Source organism: Callionymus lyra, chromosome 19 (assembly GCF_982586985.1).
Source record: "Callionymus lyra chromosome 19, fCalLyr1.hap1.1, whole genome shotgun sequence".
Taxonomy (NCBI): domain Eukaryota; kingdom Metazoa; phylum Chordata; class Actinopteri; order Syngnathiformes; family Callionymidae; genus Callionymus; species Callionymus lyra.
This window is the reverse complement of record NC_141836.1, coordinates 2,742,533-2,754,576: the sequence shown is the minus strand read 5'-3', so window position 1 is coordinate 2,754,576 and position 12,044 is coordinate 2,742,533. Positions and strand designations below refer to the sequence as shown.

At 40.1% G+C, this 12,044-nt stretch overlaps 2 protein-coding genes across 4 annotated transcripts in view; one reads left to right on the top strand and one right to left on the bottom strand.

Annotated features, from left to right (window-relative positions):
* Positions 1 to 102: 102 nt before the first annotated feature.
* lrrc47 (leucine rich repeat containing 47) lies at positions 103 to 4,133 on the bottom strand. Its single transcript, XM_087782304.1, has 7 exons — positions 3,515 to 4,133; positions 2,498 to 2,938; positions 2,315 to 2,431; positions 2,131 to 2,246; positions 1,022 to 1,124; positions 804 to 893; positions 103 to 477 (listed from the first exon to the last, which is right to left on the bottom strand). Exons 1-7 carry the CDS (start codon positions 4,073 to 4,075, stop codon positions 262 to 264), a joined length of 1,644 nt encoding a protein of 547 aa, XP_087638430.1. The 5' UTR covers positions 4,076 to 4,133; the 3' UTR covers positions 103 to 261.
* A 464-nt stretch (positions 4,134 to 4,597) lies between these two features.
* cep104 (centrosomal protein 104) overlaps positions 4,598 to 12,044 on the top strand; it is a 30,965-nt gene continuing 23,518 nt past the window's right edge. The window contains exons 1-8 of one of the 3 annotated variants that reach the window (XM_087781023.1): positions 4,598 to 4,827; positions 5,664 to 5,787; positions 6,117 to 6,290; positions 6,546 to 6,684; positions 7,085 to 7,147; positions 8,654 to 8,730; positions 8,957 to 9,125; positions 11,863 to 12,018. In XM_087781023.1, the coding sequence (XP_087637149.1) occupies positions 5,675 to 5,787; positions 6,117 to 6,290; positions 6,546 to 6,684; positions 7,085 to 7,147; positions 8,654 to 8,730; positions 8,957 to 9,125; positions 11,863 to 12,018 (891 nt within the window). In that variant the 5' untranslated portion in view covers positions 4,598 to 4,827; positions 5,664 to 5,674. Of the gene's footprint in view, positions 4,828 to 5,351; positions 5,370 to 5,663; positions 5,788 to 6,116; positions 6,291 to 6,545; positions 6,685 to 7,084; positions 7,148 to 8,653; positions 8,731 to 8,956; positions 9,126 to 11,862; positions 12,019 to 12,044 lie in introns of those variants that run through there. The other 2 variants (XR_015709373.1, XM_087781024.1) reach the window with 2 other exon arrangements.

The window sequence follows — 12,044 nt, the reverse complement described above, 5'->3', positions numbered from 1 at the left end:
ACCTGCTTCGATTGTAAAGATGAAATAATCTCGTTTAAGTGGAATATTTAAATCCTGATGATTATATTCAGTGTAAGGAAATTGTTAAAGAACAGACCGACATGTAGTTTCATACTTTTAATCGAGTTTCCTCGTCACTGTGGACTTGTTCAGATGATACAAGGTGAATCGATCGATGGATGAATGGATGTGATTTTACAGGTTTTATCCTTTTTTTTCCTTAAAAAAGGGTGAGAAGGGCAAGAGTGTGTTTTCCCACCTCTACCAAATGACCGTCACGTTGCTCAGAGAGAGGTCAGTTTTCGACGGGTAGACGACTCTCAGGCTGCCGTCCTGGTCCACCGTCCGGACCTGCTGGACGATCAGCTCGCTGGAGGCCTGACCGGCGCCTGTTGGATCTTGAGTCCTGCTCTCCGATCCTTCCGGACCCGTTTCTTCCCGACTCTCAGCCGTGAGCTTGTTCAACTCGGCCATTTTCTGGGAGTTAAAAGGTTTTTTTTAAGAATATAATAGTTGACATGTTGTTGCTACAGAATGTTATTCCTGTGAATACGATCCGATCACAAACACTCGATGACAGACCTTCGACCTAAACAAGAAGCTCAACTTAAGTTTAGTAAAACCACATTTCCTCAATTTTTAGCTGATTTTATTGGATCAGAAAACATGTGTTTTTTTTCCTCGGCCGACTCTCGCCTCACTCACGGAGGGACTAGACTGGAGAGATTAATGAAGTCCATCTAATCCAAGCTAGTTTAACATTTCCAAGTGCATCAAAGATGAAGAACAAAGAGAGAACCTACTTCAATCAGAGCGTCCATCACATCCTTACAAGTCTGCAAACTGGTCGCACTGGTCACCTCCACGAAGATCTCCGTGGTCGTCCTTCTTATCTGTTTCCAACGAAGACGACCACAAAGAGCAAATGAAGCAACATGACCTTAAATAAGGTCGACTCTCACTCCGAGTCTCGAACTGTGATGTAGGACTGACACTCGGTGGTGAACCGGTGAACACACACCTTTGTCTTCTCGCTGTTGGTGATGGGTGGGAACGAGATCACATCTCCCTCCGCGTCCACCAGACACGGGTAGAAGTCCTTCCCCTGCAGGAGCTGTAGATATCTGTCGAAATAAACCAATGAGAAATAAATCTTTGGACCAATGACGAGTTAAATACAGAAGATTTCAAGTTTTTAATCTCCTTCAGGCATTTGAAAAACTGATAGTTGATCTTATTCTACATTTTTTCTATATGTTGCAACTGTACAACCACCGCGTGAGCCAAACCTTTCAACCCAAGACCCGCAAAACAACCCCACTATCCCTGGATGCGAGTGAAAAAAACAAAATAAAATGTGAGGCACATACGCACTAGGCTCCCAAACACACGCTCCACGACAACACAGCCTGAAGAACAGCCCGTTATGATTTTACACTTGGATATTGTAAGATAAAAGCAGAACGCCTCGAAACAATATCCAACATGAGTCACATTATTGCCGTCGTGTGCGAACTCAACTTTGAACAGAAAAAGAATAATAAGAACATCATCTCAGCCAGTGTAATATCCATGAACGTAAACATATTTACATTGTTGTTGCGCAAATGTACTTTCTTTTTTCCTGTGTTGATCTCATCGAATGAGATCGATGCGCGGAACACAGCGAGTCCATTCGTGGTTCAATTGTGGAGACACACGGAGATCATTCTCCACATTCAGACGCGATCTGTATTTATATTTTATATATATCAGAGCAGAAAAAGTATTTTTCGCACAGGTATGTGGAGCCAAACGGCGTCAGTAGGCCCATGGACAGCTGTGGATATTCCCTCTCGACTGAAATACAGAACTCGGAAAGCGTCTTGGAATTAAAATCTGTTTTTAAAGTGCGGTCACATGACGGCTCAAGCAGTTCCTCCTCCATGTCGGCCGACTACGATGCAGCTCATATAAAATATAACCTCGATTTTCCGACACTAATCACATTTTACATTTACTGTCAAACGCAACTGTAAACTCAGCTGCTTCTCATATACGCTACTTTATTTTTTCCAAATTTATTCGATTTATGGAAATCATTTTTTTCCCCACTTTGGGGACCCCCGGTGCAAGCGGCGGTCGACTCACTTATGGAGGCCAGTTACATTCTGCCTCTTCTTTTGCTTCCGCATTTCATCGGCTTCCGACTGAAGCAGCTTCATCAGCTCCACCGCCGTCATCTCCTTCCGACCCAGCGGCACGACCTGAGGAAGAAAAAGAACGTCGGCAGATGTTTCGACCCAAGAAAGGAAAAAAACAAACAAATATGTACCTTCAGTTTGGCGGGGGGTTTGACGTCGTACGTCAGGGGAGCCTTGAGAAGCCCCATGTCGTGGGTCGCGATGGTCGCCGTGGTTCGCTTGCAGCAGATCTCGTCGTGGAGTTTGGTCTGGAGACACAAGAACTGTCGCGTCACTCTCTAATGGATGACACACTTGTGTTGGTCGAGTCGCACCTGGGTCATCAGGAAGCGCTTCAGGGCGTTCCCGGGCGCCAGGATCAAGCCTCTGACCACGCAGCAGACCAGGTACGGCCGAACATCCTTCACGTCTGCGCCGACCGAGACCGTGAGAGTCGAAGGAGAGTCCGAGACGTGCAGGACTCTCACGATCATCTTGTTCAGGTCGTCCACGTCGTCCTCGTCCTCCTGCTGCTGCTTGTCCTTCTTCTTTCCTTGCCTTTTCTTCTTATCCACGTCAACCTTCCCGCTTCCCTGCTTCTCCCTCGCTTTCCCCCGGATGTACTCCAGGACGGATTTGGTCTGACAGCCGTTGACCATCTTCTCCAGGCGCTTATCGTTTAACTTGTTGCCTTTGAAGTTGATCTCCTTCAGTTTGGGACAGTCGGCGAGTCCACATGGGATTTCCTTTAACCGGTTGTTTGAGAGATCCAGGACCTGAGAAGATAAAAAAATGTTTTTGTCATGAAAGAAAAGGAAAAGTGAGATTAATCTCTGGTTGTACTGGTTCTTAAACCATTAGTAAGTAAGTAATTTATATTTATAGAGTTCTTGATTTTCTGGAAATCCTGTTGTGTTCTCAGTGTTATCTTGACCTTTAAAGTATATACTTTATTGAGTATTGTTTTGATTGTTTAAGCGCTTTGTGACCCTGGTCTGGAAAAGCTCTATACAAATAAAAATTAGTTACTTAGTTACTTTTCCAGACCAGGGTCCAATATTCAATAAAATATATACTTAAAAAGGTCAAGATAACACCAAGAACACAGGAATGATTTGAGGAGCAGGAGACACGAGAGAATTGATCGTGTCAAACAACACTTTAGGTTTTTTTTCTTATTTGCTGCTACCAGTTTCCTGATGTAATCAGATCTGGCAGTTTCCACCATCACCTACATTGTATGAAGACATCAGAGGTGAAGTCTGTGCACCTCAAGTTTAGTGGAGACACTCAGTTTATATTTATATATATATATATATAGCAGATATTTAAGAAAGTCTGTGGTCTGGTACCTTCAGGGCCCCCAGCATGTGGACATCTTCACTCAGCTCCTCGATGGAGTTGTCAGACGCCACCAGGCTGCTGAGCAGCTCCAGCTTCTCCGAGTACATGTCGGCGGGGAGACTGGCGAGGCTGTTCTTGGACATGTTGATGGTGGACAACTTGAGGCAGCGACTCAGTCCGTCCGGAAGAGCCTCCAGTTTGTTGCAGCTCACGTTGAGGGTCGTGAGCTCGCCGAGCTGCGTGATCTCCTGCGGCAGAACATCCAGGTCGTTGACGGACAGGTCCAGGACCTTCAGGGCCTTGAGGGATCCGATGACACTTGGGACGGAGGAGAGTTTGTTCCTGCACAGGATCAGACTCTGGAGGTTGGTTAGCTTCTGGAGGTCCACATGGAGCCCTGTCAAGCTGGGACACTGGCTAACCTCCAGATAATTCAACAGGGCGAGCGAATAAATGGATAAAGGGAGTCCGTTGTTCGAGGAGATCCTCTTGTCGACCCCACTGCCCTGCAGGACCAGCTCTCTTCGCTTCTCTGAAGCCGCTTTCTCGATCTCAGCCCAACTTTCCATGTTGCCTGCGACGCCGCTCTCAGATGAACCGGAACAACAATATACGTCATTTCCTCTAACTGTTGCGAGATGGAATTAAAAATATAATATAATAAAAACAATACATTTTCTGTGAATCTATCTTTTATGTAAAAAATACCCCCTCTCTCCCCCCCAAAAAAAAAAAATTAATTGCGTTTTTAAATAAAATTTTAATTTACCACATCGCTTTATATTAATTTAATTCAGGTGTTTATTATTCTCATTGTTTTAATTAGTCCACCGAAAATGACTGCATTAATATAAATGCTTTGGTTAAAAGGACAGCATTTTATGTCCCGTTTGAGGGGATCAATACGTAAATAACATCAAAGACATAATTTTTTACGAAATTACGATGGATCTTAGATAAAAACTAAACCAAATTTAACATTGTTCAGTAGATTTTATTCCACATTAAAGAACACATGCCAGTTATGTCTTTGTTTTAGTGAGGCGACCTGAATAACAAACCCTCTATTGCAACATATTAAATAATAATAATAACTGGAGAATCTGCTCTCGATATCATAGCGCCATCTTTTTTTTAAAATGTTATAATCATTTTTATTTGTATACAAGTCTTACATTAACTCCTGCCACTTTATAAGGATTAGGAGATTAACACCATTGCCCACAATTCCTTGCGACCTGATTAGACTCAGCCAGTGCGCATGCGCCGTGGCTGTTGTTATGGAGATAACATGCGAGATGTGAACCCGGTGATGTTGGCGGTAAGATTAGCTTCAAAACTCACCCAAAAATGAACAAACTTATCGGTAACTCAGTCCTAATGAAACACGACACATGTAAAAACAGCTGTCAAAAGTATTCGTTGTGTAGTTACGGAGTTTAAGCCGAACATCATTTACTAGTTAACAGTTAGCAAGGAGCTCAGACTTCCTGCTACAACATCCCAGTATTGAGCTTTTTATTTAGTCTTTTATCAACTTTAAATTCGTTAAATTCAACACATAAACCATACATGACATTTATATGACATTTCTTTCATATTAGTTTTTCTGTTTTAATTGATACAATTGTAAAAAACTGATATTAAATCACAGTTTATAGAATGTAAATAGAGAGAACAGCTTCTTTTAAACATCCACAACCGCAGACATCTTAGGGATGCAGAGATTGCAAATCACGAACAATAAAGGAAGGCGTTTTTCAACTGGCTTTGATGGATAAGTTGCATCTGGATTTATATGAGTGACACAAAGTCGTACCTACGATGGTCCGCCAGGTGCTTTCCACTGGGAGGACAACATCGGTAACACACGAGATAGTTCAGTCACAACTGTGTTCAAATATCACATCAAAATGATATTTAAATACACATGACCATCTTCTGCTCTCATTGTGCATTTAGTCTCTTTTTCCTTTCTTAAAAATGTATTTCATGGCCTTATAGTTCATTCATGTTTTTATTCATTGATAGTGAGGTTTGATTATATTTTACTATCTCTTTAGTTATTATAGAAACATTTGTAAAATGAGCAGCTGTTTAAACACAATTATTACTTTTTGTTATGTCATTATTGTCACTGATGTTTTTTTCCCTTAGATAAAAGAGGGATGTCCAGAAAGATTGGATTCATAGTGGTCAATTCTTCAAGTCATGAAGACCACTTCAGTGCTGAGGAGCTCACCATCCATGCCCCAACTGTCAATGGATGGAGATCCAGCAGGTTTTTATATTTATTTTTTGCAGGGATTGATAAAGTCACTTAATTTAATCTTTGTATTTTAGAGAATTCAGGTCTTAATGTATTTGCTAAATATTAAAATGACTATACTATACGTATTCGAGACTATATTATTGCTCTTCCAAAAAGTTATATTTTTGTTTCTTATTTGTAGAATTGAAAACAAATTTAGGGATTTCCGCTAACTCTGTTTAATCACTGTATGTCCCTGAATGTTGTCCAGGGATTGTGTAAACACAACTTACAAAAAAAAGGATTCACAATTCTTGTGTTTAAAAGCTAACCATTAATGAACCAATTATTTTGGTCAGGCTTTGCTCGTATCCTCAGCACATCACGTTCCAGCTGGAAAGAAAAAGCCGGGTGAAGAAACTTCAGCTACTGGCCCACCGGTATCTAATTCCTGTCAAGGTTGAGTTCCACGTCGGCGACATTCCTCCAGCGGTCGGTATAACCGATGCTGCGAGTCAACTTCAGCGACTTGGGTGAGACGGAAAAACCTATTGTCCCACAAGCAAATTCATCCTGTTTTATTTTGAATTTATTGTGCTTGTTTTTAATGGAACACACGGATATTGTGATCTTCTTATCTTGTATTTTGTTAGGTAACATTGGGCAATGCTACTATCACTTGCATAACGTCATTATTTACTAAAACATTTAACCCCAAAAGATTCACATCTGATACCAATATGGTGGACTGAGCTGAATAAAAGCAACAAACAGTTCTACTCTTGCAGGTATGTGAACTTGTCCGACAATGAGAAGACGGATTTTAAAGCTCGGGAGCTGAAGTCTGTTCATGTGGACGCTGTTGGAACTTACCTCAGACTGACTTTCCACCAGAACCATCCCAACCAACACAATCTTTACGACCAGGTGATACAAATTACATATTTTTGTTTTTACTTCAAGCATAAAAAAAATCCCTCAAAAATGCTATGAGCATGAAATACTTAAGTTAAAGTAACATTTTGGAAAAATATATTTTTACCAGACCCTGCTGCTTAATCACCACAAAGGCAACGATAAAAAAATAACCTGATCATCAGCAAAATTCACATTTAAAATCATCGCTTAATGAGTTTTGTTATTTTATTTATTATTATTTTTAGTTTATTTTTTAGCTTTTAAGCTTCTAAGAAAGGTCTACAATGTATTTTTTAAACTCAAACTTAAAATATGGAATACTACATGTTCACACAACTGTCTTCTGTACTTAAATGTAATTTTCTTGTGTTTTCCAATGATTTTCATTTCTTTGTATCTGCATTCTTAGGTTGCATTGGTTGCCTTCAACATCTTGGGGGATTCCTTGGATGAAGAGATTACTTACACAATCGTGAGTATTAAGTCACAATGCCATGACGTTTAATGGCAGCAGGTGGCGCTGTTGTCATTCTAGAAACGACTTGTCATGTACGTTGTGAAAAAAAGAGCGTGGTACTTCTCAGGTTGTTTTGGGTCTAAATAGCTAAATAAACAAATGTTATTTTCTGAGGCAGGATATTTAAATATATTTTTAAACTGCGTTTGATGTGTTTGTGGATAATCATTTGTATTAGTCTTGAATAAACACTTGATCAAACAAGAAAGATAAATATTTGGCAATAGCATTTAAATACCTGGATGTTGAATTAGTCAAATCTGGGAGTCGATACTTGTGCCGATCGGTGACTGTCGGGAATGTAGTAATGAGACACAGTGGGGGGGGTGACGTATGTAATCACAGAGGAGGCCTTTAGTTCGCCGGCGTAATCAGATAGTCGTGCAGACGGACAGCTCCTGGAGTAAAGAGAGCACTTTAAAACACAGGGAGACACGGACACACTTGCACAGATTCCGGTGAACAGGCCGAGCATTGTTGCTGCTCTAATCTGGCCGAGCACCGCCGCGGCCGCAGCCTTGGCTTGAATCTTTTATACTGGAGCTTGTGCTGCTCACGGATGCTTTTCTTCACTCTGGAAGCTCCTGGTGTAAACAATCGAAGCTCTTGGCTCCGAACGTAATTGTCTCAACTTCTATGATTATGTTTTTTTGATACTGACTCCCTTTGAGTTCACCTCAGACCAGACCATAGCAAAGTGCAGCCCAGGGGCACGTGACCCTTTACCTGAATTTATGTGGCCTTATAAGTGAAACAGAGTTGATCATCTACAAATGATCCTGACTGCTGACCAAATGACTGTATTTTAATACTCCAATGTTATCACATCATTCATCAACTAGTTCGGTTTTCATTATCAATAAAACCAGTGACTAAATAAATCGTTTAAAGTTGTTGTTTAATTTCCCTTCCTGTGCTTGTTGAATCAATTAACTTAAACAGAAACTCAAAATATATGTATTGTTTGATATTAGATATTAATGCATTAAAATAGCGTCAACATTATTATTATTTCTTTATTTTGATGTCAAAATTTATATTTGTATTTAAAGCATTTGTAAAAATAAAGTCCCGGTTGATAATGTGGCCCCTGCAGTAAAATGACCCTGCTGTAGTCGACTGTAAAAATAACATCTTGTATGCAGAAAGTCCATTTAAAATGAATAATAAAGATAATAAATGTATATGTTTGAATATCTTTTGAAATGCATGTATAATTATGAAGACAAGGATACGATGATGCCAATATTTCCAAAGTGATGCTGCCAGTGTAAGTTATCCAGCTTTAAGCAAAACAAAGCTGTTAATATTTATCTCCAAAATCTGGGAAATAGGTGAAATGGCCTCAGTTGTCCTTAAACCCATCCGCACTCGAGGTCACACAAATAACACGCTGGCAAAGTCATTCTTTTCCCAGCGACAGATCCTCATGTTTGTAATTGTCCATCTGTTTACCCCCAGCCAAGGCAGGAACAGCTGATTGAACACTACCTCAGCAGTACACAGCTGGAGCCAGCTCTGGAGACGACCTTCATGGGGTGAGACCAGGCCATTGAACCCGTGTCTTTGTCTTGAGACAATAACATCTGTCAACAAAGTCGTTTGGTCTCGAGGAAAACAATTAGGACCAAAGAGGTCACTCTGAACTCAGAGATCAAACCAAATGATTGAATGATTTCACGTGTTTAATTATACGTCCAGAGTATTCATTTGGCCTCTTGTTTGGAGGAGACAGTCGACATTGACGTCTTTTCTTACACCTAGAAAATGGGACTCTATATATCCCTTGGATGACTTGGCCTTTGACATGTACCAGGACCCGGAAGTGGCTCACATCATCCGCCATCTGGACCAGAACAAGCAGAACATGATCATCCAGAAGAAATTTGACGAGGCCAAAATCATCAAGCAGGCCATCGCTGATCTGCAGAAGGTATTTCAGCTACAACTCATGTTCCGATATTATTCTGACTTGAAGTCCATTTAAAGACTTATTTATTCAAAGTTAATGCTTGGGCCAACTATGTTGGGTTATTAAAATTATAGATTTATTTCACAACATGGATGTTGAATTATCTTCTGAAGGATTTCAGTTTTCGTCCATTTCATTTCCTGCACAATCTATCTTAAAGTGTAAGTAAGTAAGTAAGTAAAGGTTATTTGTCAAGATCTTTCTAGACCAGGGTCACAAAGCGCTTTAACAATAAAAAAACAATAAACAGTTAAACTATATACTTTAAAAGATCAAGACACATAAGACAAACGTCTCAGAAAATCAGGGAAAAGCACAAAGTTTCTTGAAGGAGTCAGTATATCATCAAACACAGATGTTTCTTGAAGGAGTCAGTAGATCATCAAACACAGATGTTTCTTGAAGGAGTCAGTAGATCATCAAACACAGATGTTTCTTGAAGGAGTCAGTAGATCATCAAACACAGATGTTTCTTGAAGGAGTCAGTAGATCATCAAACACAGAGATGTTTCTTGAAGGAGTCAGTAGATCATCAAACACAGATGTTTCTTGAAGGAGTCAGTAGATCATCAAACACAGATGTTTCTTGAAGGAGTCAGTAGATCATCAAACACAGATGTTTCTTGAAGGAGTCAGTAGATCATCAAACACAGATGTTTCTTGAAGGAGTCAGTAGATCATCAAACACAGATGTTTCTTGAAGGTGTCAGTAGATCATCAAACACAGATGTTTCTTGAAGGAGTCAGTAGATCATCAAACACAGAAGTTTCTTGAAGGAGTCAGTAGATCATCAAACACAGATGTTTCTTGAAGGAGTCAGTAGATCATCAAACACAGATGTTTCTTGAAGGAGTCAGTAGATCATCAAACACAGATGTTTCTTGAAGGAGTCAGTAGATCATCAAACACAGATGTTTCTTGAAGGAGTCAGTAGATCATCAAACACAGATGTTTCTTGAAGGAGTCAGTAGATCATCAAACACAGATGTTTCTTGAAGGAGTCAGTAGATCATCAAACACAGAGATGTTTCTTGAAGGAGTCAGTAGATCATCAAACACAGATGTTTCTTGAAGGAGTCAGTAGATCATCAAACACAGATGTTTCTTGAAGGAGTCAGTAGATCATCAAACACAGATGTTTCTTGAAGGAGTCAGTAGATCATCAAACACAGATGTTTCTTGAAGGAGTCAGTAGATCATCAAACACAGATGTTTCTTGAAGGTGTCAGTAGATCATCAAACACAGATGTTTCTTGAAGGAGTCAGTAGATCATCAAACACAGAAGTTTCTTGAAGGAGTCAGTAGATCATCAAACACAGATGTTTCTTGAAGGAGTCAGTAGATCATCAAACACAGATGTTTCTTGAAGGAGTCAGTAGATCATCAAACACAGAGATGGTTCCAAAGCTTAGGAGCAACAGTCTGAAAAGATTTCTCTCCTCTGGTCCAGAAGTTCAGGAACCATCAGTAGATTCTGATCCACAGACCTCAGAGCCCGAGCTGGGGTGTAAGTCTGGATCAGATCACTGATGGAAGGTCTGACCATGAATAGATCTGAAAGTAAGAACCAGAATTTTAAAATGATCCTGAAAGAAACTGGCAGCCAGTGAAGAGTTTGAAGGAGAAATGTGAGTTCTTCTACTAGAGCGGCTCAGAATTCTGGCTCCAGAGTTTAGTATGAACTGCAGGCATGACTGCTCCTTCTTGTTTAGACACCAAAAACAAAAACGTATCGCTTGTATTAAAGCGAACAAAGGGGGTAAGTCGAGATGTGATCGGTAAATGTAAATAAAGCTGCTCAAACAAGTCCATTATTTTCTATTCAACTGTGACATTAGTCCCATCATAATGATCTCATGGCCGCAACATCTTTCAGTCTCACCTGCAGCCAGGCATTATGATGTCACCTTGAGTCATTAACTTAAATGTTTATTTTGGGTAATACTTCTAAATACATAGTACAACAGGATTTTTCCGTGTTCCACATTGTACAGATTCTTGTTACAGAGCCACTCTGTGTACAGCGTTGCCCAAGTGACCATGAATGTTTCATAAGCTTGACAGCTGCGACGATGGTCATCGTGTTGTCTCTCTTTCTCCTCTGTTTGTAACCTGATAACAGCAACACCTTGCTTACAAGACGCATGACATCATGGTCAACGTGGTCCTCTACGTTTAACTAATATGACAAATCCCATATAATGCTATCAATGTTGAGAGTTCAACCGAGTCTATCTCACGTGTTTTCTTACTTTGAACAGCAAGAGCGCTCGTGTTCAAGATGGATGATCAAACAGCTGCTGTGTGGATTAGAAAACTCACGAGAAGTGTCTGTTGTTAGGAGGCATCGTGTGACTACTTAGCAACAAGTGAACTAAATGGAATTTTCTAACTCACTTACTAGCACCTAACTCGTTATTTAACATCTAGCTAAGTCCTCTTGTTACGTAAACTTAGTTTTTCCTACAGCCTGTATTTACTTTCCAATGACAATGTGTGTCTTTTATAATGTTCATCACATTGACACATGTGTGACAATATTTATTTTTACAGACCATTGTTCTTTAGAATGAGAAAAAAGAAAAAGGTCATCATCATTTTCGTTGTGTGTAGAATCTGCATTAACTTCAGAAAACATGTTTAAGTTCATATCTAATGGAAAAGTTCCACATGTTAAATACATTTTTCCATTTCAGGCTGGAGAGCGCTTGGCCAGAATCGACGTGGAAAAGAAATGTGCCATCGAGAAACAGGACTTTGACCTCGCCAAAGCCAGGAAGAACCAGATGGATGAATACAGGAAGAGCGTGTACAAGCAGCTGAAAGAGCACGACCTCTTGGATTTGGAAATGGTGAGTTGGAAATATCTGAAAAATCC